The sequence below is a fragment of the Entelurus aequoreus genome, linkage group LG11 (assembly GCF_033978785.1).
Source record: "Entelurus aequoreus isolate RoL-2023_Sb linkage group LG11, RoL_Eaeq_v1.1, whole genome shotgun sequence".
Lineage (NCBI taxonomy): Eukaryota > Metazoa > Chordata > Actinopteri > Syngnathiformes > Syngnathidae > Entelurus > Entelurus aequoreus.
In genome coordinates, this window is record NC_084741.1 from 22,071,446 (window position 1) to 22,090,989 (window position 19,544).

Genomic DNA, 19,544 nt, shown 5'->3' on the forward strand with positions numbered 1-19,544 from the left:
GTTTTTAGCATAGCTCTGTCGAGGTTCCGTAGCTAAGTTAGCTTCAATGGCGTCGTTAGCAACAGCATTGCTAAGCTTCGCCAAGCTGGAAAGCATTAACCGTGTATTTACATGTCCAGAGTTTGGTAGTATTGTTGATCTTCTGTCTATCCTTCCAGTCAGGGACTTATTTGTTTTGTTTCTATATGCAGTAAAGCCCGATGCTATCACGTTAGCTCAGGAGCTAAGTGCTTCACCGATGTACTGTCGTGGAGATAAAAGTCACTGTGAATGTCCATTTTGCGTTCTCAACTCTCATTTTCAAGAGGATATTGTATCCGAGGTGGTTTGAAATACAAATCCGTGATCCACAATAGAAAAAGGAGAGAGTGTGGAATCCACTGAACCCTTGTACCTAAGTTACGGTCAGAGAGAAAAAAGATACGTTCTGCACTGCACGCTAGTCCGTCACTTTTACGTTCCTCATCCACGAATCTTTCATCCTCGCTCAAATTAATGGGGTAATTGTCGCTTTCTCGGTCCGAATCTCTCTCGCTGCTGGTGTAAACAATAGGAAAATGTGAGCAGTCCTTCCTCCGGTGTCGTCACGCTACTTCCGGTAGGGGCAAGGCTTTTTTTTATCAGAGACCAAAAGTTGCGAACTTTATCGTCGTTGCTCTCTACTAAATCCTTTCAGCAAAAATATGTCAATATCGCGAAATGATCAAGTATGACACATAGACTGGATCTGCTATCCCCATTTAAATAAAAAAAAATCATTTCAGTATGCCTTTAAAACCTCTAAAGGCCTTAGTGGCCACCTGCGTGGACAGCACCTTTTAGCTCGTCTTTCCAAAATGATGTACACTACTGAATTGGGGTCTTATGCCGACATATGGACACTTATATTGCTATGCGGTGGTGTCAGAAGACTATAACATACAATGGAATTTGGAAAAAAAAAGTGTAAAAATAAAAATTAGCATGTCACTACACTGCAAATAGTCAGTGTTCAAAAATTAGGGGTATTTTATTTGAACTAAGCAAAATTATCTGCCAATAGAACAAGAAAATTTGGCTTGTCAAGACTTTCCAAAACAAGTAAAATTAGCTAACCTCAATGAAACCCAAAAATACTTTAAAATAAGTATATTCTCACTAATAACAATTGCACTTTTCTTGGTAGAAAAAAAAAGACAGCTTTTTGCTCAATATGTTGAAAAATATTCTTAAATTAAGTAAATGCTAGTGCCATTATCCTGACATAATGATATGCGCTTGGCATCATGATTTTTTTTTTCTTCATGCTTTAAGTAAGAAATTATTACTTTAAAAAAGTAGTTTTATACTTGTGAGTGTTGATGACACAGCTTTGCAACAGTTGATATTCTAGTTTCAAGCATGTTTTACTCAATATCGGTCATAAAATCTCAGCAACAAGCTGTAATATCTTACTGAGATCATTTAGAACCAAAACCATTAAAACAAGTAAAACACTGGAACATAAGATCTGCTTAGTGAGAAGAATTATCTTATCAGACAGAAAATAAGCAAATATCACCTTTATTTGAGATATTTAATCTTACTTAGATTTCAGTTTTTGCAGTGTACACATGAAGTACACGTTTGTGTACTTATGGACTAAGTACATCATATCAAAATATGATTTTTAGTTTTTATTATAATTAGGGTCCAATAAGCCCAAATAGCAAAGAAAAAAAAAAGCATGTAAACAAACAGCTTGGGCCTTAAGAGGTTAAGGGAGGGATGAGGCAAAAAGACGTGTATACAACACAAGAGCTTTTAGCAAGTTTTTGTCACAGGAAGCATGGTGAGGATGAGGCGTTTTTGTTTTTTTGTTTTCTGCAAAAAAAAAAGGTTTCGGAATGTGTACCTCGTGTTTGAAGCCCCGGCCCACAGGCCTCCTGAGCGCCAGGCCGGTCCTGCCTGAGGAACCAAGGGACCAGCTGGCACTTTCTCCATTTATGGGTTTTCCACCTGGAATCACAGCAGCAAACACGTCAGCCAACCTGCACTTTGCATTACCTTATTACTCAGGACAAAGGATGCCCAAAGAACTGATCCATGCCGTAGCACATTTGGGCAGCTTTCTGTTGTGCCTTTGGGTAATGATAATAATTTCACTCCAGCTTAGTTTCAGTTTGCAGAGGGAAGATCGGTTAGTGTAAATCCTGATGAGTGTAGAGTGCGTAGGAGGGATCAGCTCCATAAATTATAGCATAAATCATTAATTGAGTGGCCAATCTCCCAAAAGTGACTACACCTCTCTCACTCGAGAAAATATTATATTGACAAGAGACAGCACTATAGAAAACGAGGACATCATTTGGAGTATCGTATTTTCTGGACTATAGGCCGCTACTTTTTCCCCCATGCTTTGAACTCTGTGGCTTTTAAAACGGTGCGGCTAATCTAAGTATTTGTCTTTGCTAACGGCCGTAATGTTTTGTATTCAACAAATAGTTTTCATAGAACACCGACTGAGAAACTGAAAAGTTGTGCTATTGTTTGTGCTACGGTGCAATCTTTCAGACACTGAATGTGCTGCGGATTGGAAATGTACTTCCTGTTTCGTCCCTTGAACCGTAAGTATTCGTCCATAGCATTTCTGCTCGAAAGGATTCGTCAATCATCACTCCAAGCAACGTTTGTAGGTTTTACAATATAACTAAACCAATTCTTACTTACAAAAGGCCCCCATTGTCACGGCGGGGTTTCTGCAGCTTACTGCGAGGTTTGTTCTCCCGGGATGCAAACGGACTATTCCGGACAAGGCTTGCAGGTAGGAACATATTTATTAATCTTGAACTCCTCCACTTGGGGCAGGATCTCCTCCGCAACCCGGAGATGGCACTCCACTCTTTTCCGGGCGAGAACCATGGACTCGGACTTGGAGGTGCCGATTCTCATCCCAGTCGCTTCACACTTAGCTACGAACCGATCCAGTGAGAGCTGAAGATCCTGGCCAGACTTGGAGGTGCTGATTCTCATCCCAGTCGCTTCACACGTAGCTGCGAACCGATCCAGTGAGAGCTGAAGATCCTGTCCAGATGAAGCCATCAGGACCACATCATCTGCAAAAAGCAGAGACCTAGTCCTGCAGCCACCAAACCGGATCCCCTCAACGCCTTGACTGCGCCTAGAAATTCTGTCCATAAAAGTTATAAACAGAATCGGTGACAAAGGGCAGCCTTGGCGGAGTCCAACCCTCACTGGAAATGTGTCCGACTTACTGCCGGCAATGCGGACCAAGCTCTGACACTGATCATACAGGGAGCGGACCGCCACAATCAGACAGTCCGATACCTCATACTCTCTAAGCACTCCCCACAGGACTTCCCGAGGGACACGGTCGAATGCCTTCTCCAAGTCCACAAAGCACATGTAGACTGGTTGAGCAAACTCCCATGCACCCTCAAAGACCCTGCCGAGAGTATAGAGCTGGTCCACAGTTCCACGACCAGGACGAAAACCACACTGTTCCTCCTGAATCCGAGGTTCGACTATCCGGCGTAGCCTCCTCTCCAGCACACCTGAATAGACCTTACCGGGAAGGCTGAGGAGTGTGATCCCACGATAGTTAGAACACAACCTCCGGTTCCCCTTCTTAAAGAGAGGAACCACGGTACCTCTGCCAATCCAGAGGTACCGCCCCCGATGTCCACGCGATGCTGCAGAGTCTTGTCAACCAAGACAGCCCCACAGCATCCAGAGCCTTAAGGAACTCTGGGCGGATCTCATCTACCCCCAGAGCCTTGCCACCGAGGAGCTTTTTAACTACCTCAGCAACCTCAGCCCCAGAAATAGGAGAGCCCACCACAGTTTCCCAGGCACTGCTTCCCCATAGGAAGACGTGTTGGTGGGATTGAGGAGGTCTTCGCAGTATTCCCTCCACCGATCCACAACATCCTCAGTCAAGGTCAGCAGAACACCGTTTGGAAACAATTAAGCTTGAGTAAATAAAGATTATATAATCGTTCGTACCGGTATATGTCTGCATCTTATAGTCTGGTGCGGCTAATATATGTAAACATATTTATTTATTTAAAAATTTGGTGGGCGCGGCTAAAATACAAGTGCGCTCTATAGCCTGGAAAATACAATAGTCAATGTACAGCTTGTACAAAAAATGAGTCAACATATAGCTATTATTGTCGAAATACCTGGCAACACAAGTGACTACCAAGATCATTTTGGCATGATTGACAGCTTCCTAATTCAATGCGAAGTGAATTATATTTATGTAGCGCTTTTTCTCTGGGTACTCAAAGCGCTTTACATTGTGAAACCCATAACATACATTTTTAAGCTACATTTAAACCAGTGTGAGTGGCATTGGGAGCAGGTGGGCAACGTTTCTTGCCCAAGGACACTTCAGCAGCAACAAGGATGGCAGAAACTGGATTCGATTACTCGGCGGTTTAAAAGGGAACCAAGGTCAACTTTGATGGCGTCTTCGGGGCTCCCTTTTCTTGTTGTGTGTTGTGTTGATTGGTGGACAGATAATGGCCCTTTGGTGTCCTACATACTAGCCTTCCTCTTCTTTGTGGATTTCTAAATGCACTAGCTCGATGCTAATTTACATTGGATATGCTATACACATGCTAATGATTAGCATCTCCAAATTTGGTAATAAATACTACAACGAAGATGCACGGTACACTCAAATAGGTGATGTGTAATAAGTACAATACTTACAGTATAAACACTTTGCAGGACTCAAAAAAAGACAAGAAGGGTTCCACTTAATGGCAAAGACTACTTCCTGACTACAGCAACACACCTAGGACAAACTGAAATGAATGCAAACTTGCAAATGAGACTCAGAAGTGAAAGAAAACGAGATTTGGACAGCACAGCTATCTGCTCACTATTGAAACTGATATTTTATTATTAAACAAATTAGAATGTATTACCATATGACCACACAAATGTACCGGAAATTGGTATCGTTGAGTACCAGTATTGATTCCCAGGTACCAGGAAACAGTACCGTATCAGTTCAAATGTGAAAAGTACCAATTCTTAGCTTGGGTGTACCTATTTGTGGAAACTGTGACTACTGGACCCACTTAGCACTTGATTGTGAAGTTTGTGATAAATACAAAGCGTAGAGGTGTACCACACCGCCGTGAGCATCTGTACAAACAGCCCTCATCAAAAGTCGCACGCCGCATGAATGTAACTTAATTAGTCATCTCGCCACACGTCCCTTTGCACGCATCACTTTTTATTACACCTGCCAACTGCGGCGTAAACAAGACAGACGCCAGCGCCGCCACGCTTCTATTAATACTGTGTACGCACACGTACACGCACACGCACGCAACTTACACACACTGCAGATATTTCCAGAGGTGCAAGGCGATGACGATAAATAAAGTCATCTGATTAATCTTTTTTAATCGAATGAGTCATTGCAAGGCGAGAGAATGAAGATGAAGAAAGTTATTAGTTTGCTTTCGATACCATACCATCTTTATTCATGAAGCCTTTTAAAACGACCACAAAATTAGTTATCAATTTTAATTATTATCTTTTTAGAAGTCACCACATTGGGTAGACCTTGGTCAATGTTTGATTACTCAAACGATAAATGAAAATTAACTTGATAACTTTGCCAGCATCTACAGCAGGGATGTCAAAGGCCTTGGATTATCTAGCAGGGGGTGTCCAAAGTGCGGCCCGGGGGCCATTTGCGGCCCGCAGCTAATTGTTTACCGGCCCGCCACACATTCTGGAAATACTATTGTAAAAATAAAAAAGAACATTAAAAAAAGTGGAATGAGGTGAAATCTAACGAGAAAAAGTTGCAATGTTGACACAAAAGCTGCCATGCAGGCTGTTTTTTTTTTCTTTTGTCTTTCTTTATTTTTCTTTTTTTGCCATTGCTCAAAAAAAAAAAAATAATGACAAAAAAAATCCATGTTATAATGAATTATTTTCAGGGCTCCAATTACTTCAAATATATCACTTTAAAATGTTTTATGTGGTAAATATTGCATATATTGTGTAGTAGCCATATAAAAACATCAAAGTTTTCTTTGACAGAAGCGCATAAAACAAACAAAATAATAGTTCCAGCATAAAATCGACAGATATATCTGAAGTTGATCTCGTAACTTAAGTGTTGAAAGTAAAAGAAAAACCTAATAAAAATGTATCACTTTATGAGCGGGGCACCTTTTGGATCCCAAATATATTTAGTGATTTTTTATTTATCTTTTCACTGTGATTACTCAAAAATATGAAAGACTTAAAATCAATGGTGTCCTGCATTATTGATCCTTTAGGGCTCTAATTACTAAATACTGCATCTTTCAGTTTTACTATAAAAAAAACTAAGTTGTTTTTGACAGAAAAGCCATAAAACATTTTTTTTAATTTGTATTACTTTATATCAACTTGAAGTTGATAAAGAGATTTACTGTAAGCGTTAAATAATTAAAAAATAATAATAATCTGACTTATTTTTAACATTTTAATGACTGAGACCCTTTATGGTCCCCGGCACCCCTAAAGGTAAAATAAATAAAAAATCCATATATTTTGTTATGGTTTGAAAATGAAAAATATCAAAATGGCCCCCACATGCTTTAATTTTTCCGTGTGCGGCCCTCAGTGGAAAAAGTTTGGACACCCCTGATCTAGGACTCTTGGGATGATATTTGATTAGTATTACAACCAGCCAGCAGGCCACGGCCGCCTGCTGCTGTTTTGCACGCACCATTACTCTATCAGAGTTGGTGCTAGGAATTTTCAAAATGGGGTCCTGGGACCCCATCAAGTCATAATAATGGGGTCCCACAGTAAATTTTTGGTGTCCCACCCTTTTGAAAACAAATGATAAATGTATGCATTATCCTGTTAAATCTCACATTCTATATTGTGTTTTGGAAAAAGGTTGTCATAAACGTGATAACAAATACCGCATTCTTCGGATTATAAATCGCTCCAGAGTATAAATCGCACCGGCCGAAAATGCATAATAAAGAAGGAAAAAAACATATATAAGTCGCACTAGAGTGTAAATTGCATTTTTTGGGGAAATGTATTTGATAAAACCCAACACCAAGAATAGACATTTGAAAGGCAATTTAAAATAAATAAAGAATAGTGAACAACAGGCTGAATAAGTGTACGTTATATGTCGCATAAATAACCAACTGAGAACGTGCCTGGTATGTTAACGTAACATATTATGGTAAGAGTCATTCAAATATCTATAATATATAGAACATGCTAAACGTTTACCAAACAATCTGTCACTCCTAATCAATATTTTTAATTAGGTACGGAAGTAGTAGCAGGTAGCATCTTTTTTTTCCACAGGCACTTCTGCCATGACCCGCCCCCGCCAAATTTTTATTGGTTGACGTGTGTGTGTGTGACGATTGCTGATATACGTCTAGTCTCTTACGTGAATGAGATAAATAATATTATTTCATATTTTACGGTAATGTGTTAATAATTTCACACATAAGTCGCTCCAGAGTATAACTCGCACCCGCGGCCAAACTATGAAAAAAATTGCGACTTATAATCCAAAAAATACGGTAAATACAATTTTTTTTTTTTTTTAATGCATATGTAAATTTATTCAGTTCTAAACATTCATTCACTTTCTTCTTTCCTTTATGGATCTAAACTTTACCGCTGCCGGTAGTTTTTCCTATATGTTTTTATTGTAATATTTTCAGAATGTGTTTGTTCTAATTTTGGCCAAAGTAAGACAAAGAAAACAATCTGAAGTTGTCTGTATTTTTTAGTTTTAAAGGCCTACTGAAATTAAATGTTGTTATTTAAACGGGGATAGCAGATCCATTCTATGTGTCATACTTGATCATTTTGCGATATTGCCATATTTTTGCTGAAAGTATTTAGTAGTGAACATCGACGATAAAGTTCGCAACTTTTGGTCGCTGATAAAAAAAGCCTTGCCTGTACCGGAAGTAGCGTGACGTCACAGGAGGAAGGGCTCCTCACATTTCCCCATTGTTTACACCAGCAGCGAGAGCGATTCGGACCGAGAAAGCGACGATTACCCCATTAATTTGAGCGAGGATGAAAGATTCGTGGATGAGGAACGTGAGAGTGATGGACTAGAGTGCAGTGCAGGACGTATCTTTTTTCGCTCTGACCGTAACTTAGTGTGGAATCCAATGAGCCCTTGTACCTTTCTCCTTTTTCTATTGTGGATCACAGATTTGTATTTTAAACCACCTCGGATACTATATTCTCTTGAAAATGAGAGTCGAGAACGCGAAATGGACATTCACAGTGACTTTTATCTCCACAACAATACATCGGTGAAGCACTTTAGCTACAGAGCTAATGTGATAGCATCATGCTTAAATGCAGATACAAACAAAATAAATAAGCCCCTGACTGGAAGGATAGACAGAAGATCAACAATACTACTATCAGGAGACACCGAACCAAACACTGGACCTTTAACTACACGGTTAATGCTGTGCCGCCTGTCGAAGCCTAGCAATGCTGTTGCTAACGACGCCATTGAAGCTAACTTAGCTACGTGACCTCATCAGAGCTATGCTAAAAACATTAGCTATCCACCTACGCCAGCCCTCATCTGCTCATCAACACCCGTGCTCACCTGCGTTTCAGCGATCGACGGCGCGACGAAGGACTTCACCCGATCATCGATGCGGTCGGCGGCTAGCGTCGGAAGCGCGTCTGCTATCTAACTCAAAGTCCTCCTTGTTGTGTTGCTGCAGCCAGCCGCTAATACACCGATCCCACCTACAGCTTTCTTCTTTGCAGTCTCCATTGTTCATTAAACAAATTGCAAAAGATTCACCAACACAGATGTCCAGAATACTGTGGAATTTTGAGATGAAAACAGAGCTGTTTGTATTGGGATACAATGTGTCCGAATACTTCCGCTTCAACCATTGACGTCACGCGCAAACGTCATCATACCTGCACGTTTTCAACCGGAAGTTTCCCGGGAAATTTAAAATTGCACTTTATAAGTTAACCCGGCCGTATTGGCATGTGTTGCAATGTTAAGATTTCATCATTGATATATAAACTATCAGACTGCGTGGTCGGTAGTAGTGGGTTTCAGTAGGCCTTTAATATGTAGCACTTTGGGATTTGTTATCAAATGAGGCGTACATTATAAATGAAAGTTATTATCAATCAATCAATCAATGTTTATTTATATAGCCCTAAATCACAAGTGTCTCAAAGGGCTGCACAAGCCACAACGACATCCTCGGTTCAGAGCCCACATAAGGGCAAGGAAAAACTCACAACCCAGTGGTATGTCAATGTGAATGACTATGCATTCTCTCTCTCTGTTTCTCCCCCGTTGTGTTGTTTGTCTCGTGTCCTCCTTATCGTCCTCCCTGCAGCCTGCTCTCGTTCCCACGTTATGAGATGTGTGTCTCGTCTTCCGCGTTCCCTTTGCTTCCCTGCCTGCCTCTTGGATCCCGACCTCCCGCTTGGACACGGAAACTTCGACGCCTCTCTATCGCTCCTACTTCCTGCCTGTCTCACGGATCTACGAGCCTGCTCTGCCCCTATTGGACTTCCGTCTCTCTCGCTCAACACTCAACAGTTAATTCCCACACATAGTCACACACCACACACTTTTGGATTAGTTCACACACTCCATTCCCTTGTTTAGTGATATTATTATTATATTATTATATATACACTACCGTTCAAAAGTTTGGGGTCACATTGAAATGTCCATATTTTTGAAGGAAAAGCACTGTACTTTTCAATGAAGATAACTTTAAACTAGTCTTAACTTTAAAGAAATACACTCCATACATTGCTAATGTGGTAAATGACTATTCTAGCTGCAAATGTCTGGTTTTTGGTGCAATATCTACATAGGTGTAGAGAGGCCCATTTCCAGCAACTATCACTCCAGTGTTCTAATGGTACAATGTGTTTGCTCATTGGCTCAGAAGGCTAATTGATGATTAGAAAACCCTTGTGCAATCATGTTCACACATCTGAAAACAGTTTAGCTCGTTACAGAAGCTACAAAACTGACCTTCTTTTGAGCAGATCTGGAGCATCACATTTGTGGGGTCAATTAAACGCTAAAAATGGCCAGAAAAAGAGAACTTTCATCTGAAACTCGACAGTCTGACAAAACCATTTTGTATTGCTTTTGGTTGTGATTTTTATTAAAATGCAAAATCTTGCTATTTTTTTAAAAATTTTATTTATTTGATTTAACCTGGATATTTTAGGTTTTCATTTCAATTGAAATGTTAAAATATATGATAAATATACGTTTATTGCATTTGAAAGGGTACAATTGTATTATCATTATATTACCATGACATCATTTGGTCTCAATAATGTGTAGGTCAATATATCGTCAAGCTGAATGTTAGAAAGAGCTCTCAGTATGATACAGTACAATACGTCAAATAATTATCTGTGTCCAGGCCAAATATTTGATCCTCCTAATGAAGTGGCGATTGAGTAAATGCACCAAAAAAAAAACAACAACACAGCAGCTGTTTCCTAATGCGCTTTAAATGCAATTAACCCTGAATTTAAAAAAGGCACAGAGTGTGTCGTGTGCAGACCTGAAGCCTGGACATGATTCCGGGAGCTGGCAGTCTCTCTCCTCCTCCAGCAGCTCGGGACAGTATTGGCCTCCGTTGGAAGGCATCTGGATGATGAGACGCTTCCTCGATTGCTTCCTTTTCACGGCGTTACCAGCTGAGCAGACAATAATTGAATTAGACGCGGGAAATGGGCGTGTGGGAATGTGATGAGAAGGTTGCTGAAATGATGAAAAACGCCTGCTGTTCAGCCGCGCACGTCTGAGGAATTGACTTGTATCCCCAAATTAAACTGGACAACTTTTATGACCAAGAAAAAAAGACATCTGCTGGGTCGAGTGAAGCTTTGTAGAACTTTCATTTTGTTTAGTGTTCATACACTAAACAATATCTAATAAGACCCAACAGTTCTCCCTTCACAAAGATAACAGCCCTCACTTTTGATCCTAAGTGTCCCAATGCAACTTTTGGAACCTTGTGATTTGGCCGATGCCGATAATAATTCAATATTATTATTTTGTAGTGTGGTAATTTTTTTAAAAGGTTTGATCAAGTAAACAAAATACCTCAACAGAGAGCAACTGCAAGTATGAAAAACACTAACTTATTTATTATTATCCGTCTGGAATGGACTTATACTGAAACCCACTACTACCGACCACGCAGTCTGATAGTTTATATATCAATGATGAAATCTTAACATTGCAACACATGCCAATACGGCCGGGTTAACTTATAAAGTGCAATTTTAAATTTCCCGGGAAATATCCGGCTGAAAACGTCTCGGTATGATGACGTTTGCGCGTGACGTCACGGATTGTAGCAGACATTTTGGAACAGCACGGTGGCCAGATTAAGTCGTCTGTTTTCATCGCAAAATTCCACAGTATTCTGGACATCTGTGTTGGTGAATCTTTTGCAATTTGTTTAATGAACAATGGAGACAGCAAAGAAGAAAGCTGTAGGTGGGATCTGGGTATTAGCGGCTGGCTACAGCAACACAACCAGGAGGACTTTGAGTTGGATAGCAGACTCCCGCTATCCGACGCTAGCCGCCGACCGCACCGATGATCGTGGTGAAGTCCTCCGTCACGCCGTCGATCGCTGGAACGCAGGTGAGCACGGGTGTTGATGAGCAGATGAGGGCTGGCGTAGGTGGAGAGCTAATGTTTTCAGCATAGCTCTGTTGAGGTCCTGCAGCTAAGTTAGCTTCAATGGCGTCGTTAGCAACAGCCTTGCTAGGTTTCGCCAGGCGGGACAGCATTAACCGTGTGGTTACATGTCCAGGGTTTGGTTCGGTGTCTCCTGATAGTAGAAATAATAGTAGTATTGTTGATCTTCTGTCTATCCTTCCAGTCAGGGGCTTATTTCTTCTGTTTCTATCTGCAGTTAAGCATGATGCTATCACGTTAGCTCCGTAGCTAAAGTGTTTCGCCGATGTATTGTCGTGGAGATAAAAGTCATTGTGAATGTCCATTTCGCGTTCTCGACTCTCATTTTCAAGAGGATATAGTATCCGAGGTGGTTTAAAATAAAAATCTGTGATCCACAATAGAAAAAGGAGAAATTGTGGAATCCAATGAGCGCTTGTACCTAAGTTACGGTCAGAGCGAAAAAAGATACATCCTGGCGTCCTGCACTGCACTCTAATCCTTCACTCTCACTTTCCTCATCCACAAATCTTTCATCCTCGCTCAAATTAATGGGGTAATCGTCGCTTTCTCGGTCCGAATCGCTCTCGCTGCTGGTGGCCATGATTGTAAACAATGTGCAGATGTGAGGCGCTCCACAACCTGTGACATCACGCTACTTCCGGTACAAGCAAGGCTTTTTTTATCAGCGACCAAAAGTTGGAGCTGAAACCTGGGCATTGTCAAATAAAATGGAAAAGAAAATAGCAGCAGCACAACACAACATGGAAAGAAATATGCTCGGAATCACATATAACGACAGAAAAACAAATGAATGGGTGAGAAAACAAACGCAAGTCCAAGACATTATGAGAACTATCAAATCCAGTAAGTGGAAGTGGGCTGGACATATCAGTAGAACAGATAATAGATGGACTTCCCTAATGACATCATGGAGACCCATGGATGGGAGCAGAAATAGAGGAAGACCAAGAGTGAGATGGCGAGATGAGATAGACAAATATTGGGGAACAGCGCAGTGGCAGGGAGCAGCTAGAGATCGTTCACTATGGCAGAAACATGCTGAGGCTTTCGTCCAGCAGTGGACTGACAATGGCTGATGATGATGATGATGATGATGATGATGACCAAAAGTTGCGAACTTTATCGTCGATGTTCTCTACTAAATCCTTTCAGCAAAAATATGGCAATATCGCGAAATGATCAAGTATGACACATAGAATGGATCTGCTATCCCCGTTTGAATAAGAAAATTTCATTTCAGTAGGCCTTTAAGGTGAAGTTGTCATGACCTGTCACTGCAGGTCATGTCTTGTTTTGTGTTTCTTATTATTTTTTTCTACGTTCAGTGTATGTTTATGTTGCCAGCGCTCCTAGTCCTTTCTTGTTTACTTTCCAGTTGCAAGGAGCGCTGAGGGTTACACCCTGGCCTCTGGTTGGTGATTAGGACACACATGCCCCGTCTTACAACCAAATCGGCCACCTTCTTTGCAGGTCCAATGTTCGCCAATGGTGACTGTTACGCGTCTGGTTAGCGCTACGCTAATGCCTTGTTCGATACATTTCTAGTATTCATGCTATGTGAAGACTTTCTAAGTTTCACCTTATGCTTCACATTCAACTCTTGTTGTCGCACTTTTTTTTGTGTTTTCGCCTGACTTGAGAATTAAAGGACCCTTCTTACCTGCACTTTGCTTTCTGTCGTCCTTCTGCATTTTGGGATCACAACCACAATGCAACTCGAACGTGACAAAAGTGGAGTGGTAATTGTTTTTTGGCTACACCTTGCGGCCACAATAATTCATAAAGTTAAGATCATGACCCAGTAAGTTGAATGATGTGGACATGTTTGTTACTGAATGTTTCTAATACGCTTCTGCCTTGAAGACTTTCTATGTGTAAGTAAAATGCAACTATAATTATTTGAAACTGTTTTTTATTGACAAACGTGTTGTTCAATTGCAAACACTTATGTATGTCTCGCTTGTGTGCTATTGTGTGCTTAGCTGTTGTGTAGCTGCTAACTTCCAGTAGACCATAGCCTACCATGTTTACTAGAGATGTCCGATAATGGCTTTTTTGCCGATATTCCAATATTGTCCAACTCTTAATTACCGATTCCGATATCAACCGATACCGATATATACAGTCGTGGAATTAACACATTATTATGCCTAATTTTGTTGTGATGCCCCGCTGGACGCATTAAACAATGTAACAAGGTTTTCCAAAATAAATCAACTCAAGTAATGGAAAAAAATGCCAACATGGCACTGCTATATTTATTATTAAAGTCACAAAGTGCATTATTTTTTTTAACATGCCTCGAAACAGCAGCTTGGAATTTGGGACATGCTCTCCCTGAGAGAGCATGAGGAGGTTGAGGTCGGCGGGGTAGCGGGGGGTGTATATTGTAGCATCCCGAAAGAGTTAAGGCTGCAAGGGGTTCTGGGTATTTGTTCTGTTGTGTTTATGTTGTGTTACGGTGTGGATGTTCTCCCGAAATGTGTTTGTCATTCTTGTTTGGTGTGGGTTCACAGTGTGGCGCATATTTGTAACAGTGTTAAAGTTGTTTATACGGCTACCCTCAGTGTGACCTGTATGGCTGTTGACCAAATATGCCTTGCATTCACTTGTGTGTGTGAAAAGCCGTAGATATTATGTGATTGGGCCGGCACGCAAAGGCAGTGCCTTTAAGATTTATTGGCGCTCTTTCCTTCTCCCTACGTCCGTGTACACAGCGGCGTTTTAAAAAGTCATACATTTTACTTTTTGAAACCGATACCGATAATTTCCGATATCACATTTTAAAGCATTTATCGGCCGATAATATCGGCAGTCCGATATTATCGGACATCTCTAATGTTTACCTTTTGTAAATGACTTGACTAAAATACAACAAACTTGTGTTTCTTGGAGGACATTCCGATGTTAACTGGCTGTCCAGTTTTGCACAAGTAAACACTGCACTACTTGTATTGCACGTTTTACATGCAAACCCAAAACTCCCATACTTTCTTTTTTTTTTCTGACATCGGACTGATATCAATATCGGATCAGAAAACGTTTACTTTTGATTGACATTAACAGAGAGCTATTCTTTCACCACATATTTATCATATGACACCCATTTCTAATATTTTGACCCTCACATGGAGCAACATAACCAAATTGTATCAGTCAAAACTGAGTGTTATTATTTTGTAAAGGCAGAATTTTGTCTCGAATCTTCTCATTAGATTGTGCAGGTGTCCATAATAAAGTGGCCAATGAGCATACGTCAAATGACGCTCTCAAGCATGACGAAGATAAAATATAACAAGCAATCAAGATGCAGAGGTATTGACGCTGTGAGGTCGTCAACATGCGCACAAGAACCAGCGTCTGAACGTGTGCATGTGACTTCGACTCAACGTTTTGCTTTGGCAACATGTACACAACCAACGTATTCGCTGACACGTGGAGCCACGGGCGCGATGGAAAAGGAAGTTATCCACGGGTTGTCTCAGGCACCAATCAGTCAAATTAATTATGCGCAAAGAGGCGCGGGTGCACAAGGGTTTGGCTCGCTAATGAGCCCGACACAGCACACAGTATCAGATTGATTTCATGTGTTAGCATCGTAAACAGATTCCATCAGGCTAAAAAGTACAACTAAATGAAGTCGAAATGTTTTTTTTTGGTTTTTTTGTACTTCCTTTGCAGCGATTAGCCGAGTAATCATAACCAATTTATATTTTTGTAACAATCTGAGACAAGTTAGAGTCCCATGTAAGATAAAGGTCTAAGACAATGTACAGTCCCAGATGTAACATAAACAACAAAATCAATGTTTTTGTACAAATCTGAGATAATCGATAGTCCACTGTGACCTGAACTTATCATTTTCTAAAACATCACAGATAACTTTGAGCATTCAATAACAAACATTTTTTCTATAGCTGTAACAATTTAAGAAACCCTAGTGACCCAATGTCCGCATTTTTGTTAACATCAAATATCTTTTAGAGTCTTCAGGGATCTAATTTAAATTTTTTCTGAAACAATTTACTGTCAGCTAATGTCCATATTTTATTAAAACATTAAAGACAATTAAGTCTTCAATTAAAGGCCTACTGAAATGATTTTTTTTTTATTTAAACGGGAATAACAGATCCATTCTATGTGTCATACTTGATCATTTCGCGATATTGCCATATTTTTGCTGAAAGGATTTAGTGGAGAAAATTGACGATAAAGTTCGCAACTTTTGCTCGCTGATAAAAAAAGCCTTGCCTGTACCGGAAGTAGCGTGACGTCACAGGAGCTAGTATTCCTCACAATTCCCCATTGTTTACAATGGAGCGAGAGAGATTCGGACCGAGAAAGTGACGATTACCCCATTAATTTGAGCGAGGATGAAAGATTCGTAGATGAGGAACGTTACAGTGAGGGACTTGAGAGGCAGTGATGGACGTATCTTTTTTCGCTCTGACCGTAACTTAGGTTCAAGCTGGCTCATTGGATTCCACACTCTCCTTTTTCTATTGTAGATCACAGATTTGTATTTTAAACCACCTCAGATACTATATCCTCTTGAAAATGAGAGTCGAGCACGCGAAATGGACATTTAAAGTGACTTTTATCTCCAAGACAATACATCGGTGACACACTTAGCTACTGAGCTAACGTGCTAGCATCGTTCTCAAATGAAGATAGAAACAAAATAAATAAACCCCTGACTGGAAGGATAGACAGAAGAGCAAAAATACTATTAAACCATGTACATGTAACTACACGGTTAAAAATTCTCAGCCTGGTAAGGCTTAACAATGCTGTTGCTAACGACACTAAGGCTAATTTAGCAACTTAGTAATCGGAACTCACAGAACTATGTACTCTCTCCTTTTTCTATTGTGTATCACGGATTTGTATTTTAAACCACCTCGGATACTATATCCTCTTGAAAATGAGAGTCGAGCACGCGAAATGGACATTTAAAGTGACTTTTATCTCCAAGACAATACGGTTAAAAATTCTCAGCCTGGTAAGGCTTAACAATGCTGTTGCTAACGACGCTAAGGCTAATTTAGCAACTTAGCAGCCGGAACTCACAGAACTATGATAAAACATTAGCGCTCCACCTACGCCAGCCAGCCCTCATCTTCCCATCAACAGCCGTGCTCACCTGCGTTCCAGCGATCAACGACGCGACGAAGGACTTCATCCGTGGGTTTGGCGGCAAGCATCAGCTAGGCGTTTTCTATCAGGGTAAGTAGTCCTTGTTGTGTTGCTGTAAGTATTGTACTTAGCAGCTAAGACACCGATCGATCCCACCTACAACGTTCTTCTTTGCAGCCTCCATTGTTCATTAAACAAATTGCAAAAGATTCACCAACACAGATGTCCAGAATACTGTGGAATTTTGTCGAAGAAAACAGAGTTTTGTGTATTGTGTCCAATAGGGCCCAAACACTTCCGTGCATTTTATGACGTCACGCGCATAAATCATATCCAAAGGAGATTTTCAACCGGAAGTGTGGCGGGAATTTTAAAATTGCACTTTATAAGTTAACCCGACCGTATTGGCATGTGTTTCAATGTTAAGATTTCATCATTGATATACAAACTATCAGACTGCGTGGTCGGTAGTAGTGGGTTTCAGTAGGCCTTTAACTAATTATCATGTTTTTGTAAAAATCTGAGACAACCGAGTCCACTGTGACCTAACGTTCATGTTTTCTAAAACATCAAAGACAATTTTGAGTATTCAATAAGCTGTAAGACAACTTAAGAATCCTCTGTGACTTAACGTCCGCATTTTTGTAAACATCAAAAACATTCGAAAATCTGCAATGAATTAATCAAAATGTTTTCGGAAAATCTGAAAATAACCTAACATCTGCATTTATAAACATCAAAGACATTTAAGAGTCTTTATTAAATGTTTTCGTAAAAATCTGAAAAAAAAATAGAGATTCCTCTTTGACCTAACGTCTGCATTCGTAAACATCAAAGACATTTCAGAGTCTTTATTAAAAATCGTTGTAAAAATCTGAAAATAATTAGATGCCTCGTTGACCTAACGTCTGAATTTTGGTATTGTTTTGGTATTCGTAAACATCAAAAGACATTTTAGAGTCTTTAGTGAACTAATTTAATTTTTTTTATGAAACAATTTACAGTCCCCTGTGAGCTAACGTCCGCATTTTTAGAAACATTAAACACAATTAATAGTCTTTAATTAGCTAATTTATGTTTTTTCTGAAGGATCAAAGACAATTTACAGTCCCTTACGATTTAAGGTGAAAAACAAATTGAAATAACTAATTTACATGTTTTTGTAAAACATTTAGACAATCTAGAGTCCACTGTGACCTAACGTTTTCTGAAACATCAACGCACATTTTGAGTGTTCAATAACCAATTCATGTTTTCGTAAAACTCTTTGACATTTTAAGAATCCTCCATGATCCAAACCTTGCATTTTTGTAAACATCAAAGATATTACAACATCTGCAATGAACTAATGCAACTTTTTCCGAAAATCTGAAACAATTCAGAGTCCCCAGTGACCTAACGGTTACATTCATACATCAAAGACATTATAGAGTCTTTAATCAACTAGATTACATTTTTTCCAAAACAATTTAAAAAATGTAGAGTCCCCTTTAACCTAATTTTCATGAAATAAAACATTTAAAGTTTTTAGTGAAGTAATTTAAATTTTTTCTAAAACAATATACAGTTCCCTGTGACCTAGCGTTAGCGTTTTCCTAAAATTCTAAGACAATTCGTAGTTTTCAAAGAACAACTTTTTTCATAAAAGTCCAAGACAATTTGGAGTACCCTGTCATCCAACGTTTGTGTTTTTGTAAACATTTAAGATATTTTCATTAAAGTACAATGACGAACATGACGTCATACAAATTAAGACAAGTTAAAATCTTATTTTTGTCAGAAAACAATGTAGTCATCAATCAACGTGATGTACTGTACGTATTTTCGTAAACACCGAAGACATTTCAGAGCTTTCAGTGACGTTGCCGTTGTTTTACCTTTCAGAATCTTCAGTAAAAATATTCTGTAAACCTAACAGTCTTTTTCAAACAGACAATTCTCCGTCTTCAACAACTAATTGAAGTAGTTTTGTAAAAGTCACAGACAATTTAAACTCTCCTATCACCAAATATTTCTGTTTTCATAAAACATCAAAGATCATTTATAGTCTTCAATGAACTAATTTACACGTTTTCCTAAACAACCCAAGATATCTTCAATAAACCTAAAGTAAGTATTTTCACAGAAAATTGAGTCTTTCATTAAAATAAGTGTATTGTAAACATCCAGAACAATTTAAAGGGGACTTACAGTACCAATAATAATAATGGATTAGATTTATATAGCGCTTTACTATCAACTAGACACTCAAAGCACACAGAGAAGTGAGAACCCATCATTCATTCTATCCACATTCACACTTACTGGTGGTAAGCTACATTTGTAGCCCCAGCTGCCCTGGGGTAGACTGACTGAAGTGTGGCTGCCAATTTGCGCCACCAAAAAACTAACTTTTTTTTACCTATTGCTCCCTTTTTTTGTGTATTTCAGATCTGCATAAATCCTGAAAAATTGCAATCAAAGCATGGAGGCATGGCGGAGACATTTATAAAACAATCTTGCCTGCCTTCATACATCCTCCAAAGGAATTTGCCCCAATTTGTGACATTTTCCCAATTGGTGGCATAAGCGGCTATCTCTATATATGGTTAAGACAGTGGTTCTTAACCTGGGTTCGGTCGAACCCTAGGGGTTCGGTGAGTTGGGCTCAGGGGTTCGGCGGAGGTCAAGACAC

At 39.7% G+C, this 19,544-nt stretch overlaps 1 protein-coding gene across 1 annotated transcript in view; it reads right to left on the bottom strand.

The window, feature by feature from the left end:
- Nucleotides 1-19,544, bottom strand: part of thsd7ab (thrombospondin, type I, domain containing 7Ab) — a 621,850-nt gene that overhangs the window by 182,911 nt on the left and 419,395 nt on the right. The window contains exons 13-14 of the mRNA XM_062062699.1: nt 10,581-10,716; nt 1,874-1,977 (exon numbers count right to left, since the gene is read on the bottom strand). Coding sequence (XP_061918683.1) covers nt 1,874-1,977; nt 10,581-10,716 — 240 coding nt within the window. The remainder of the gene's footprint in view (nt 1-1,873; nt 1,978-10,580; nt 10,717-19,544) is intronic.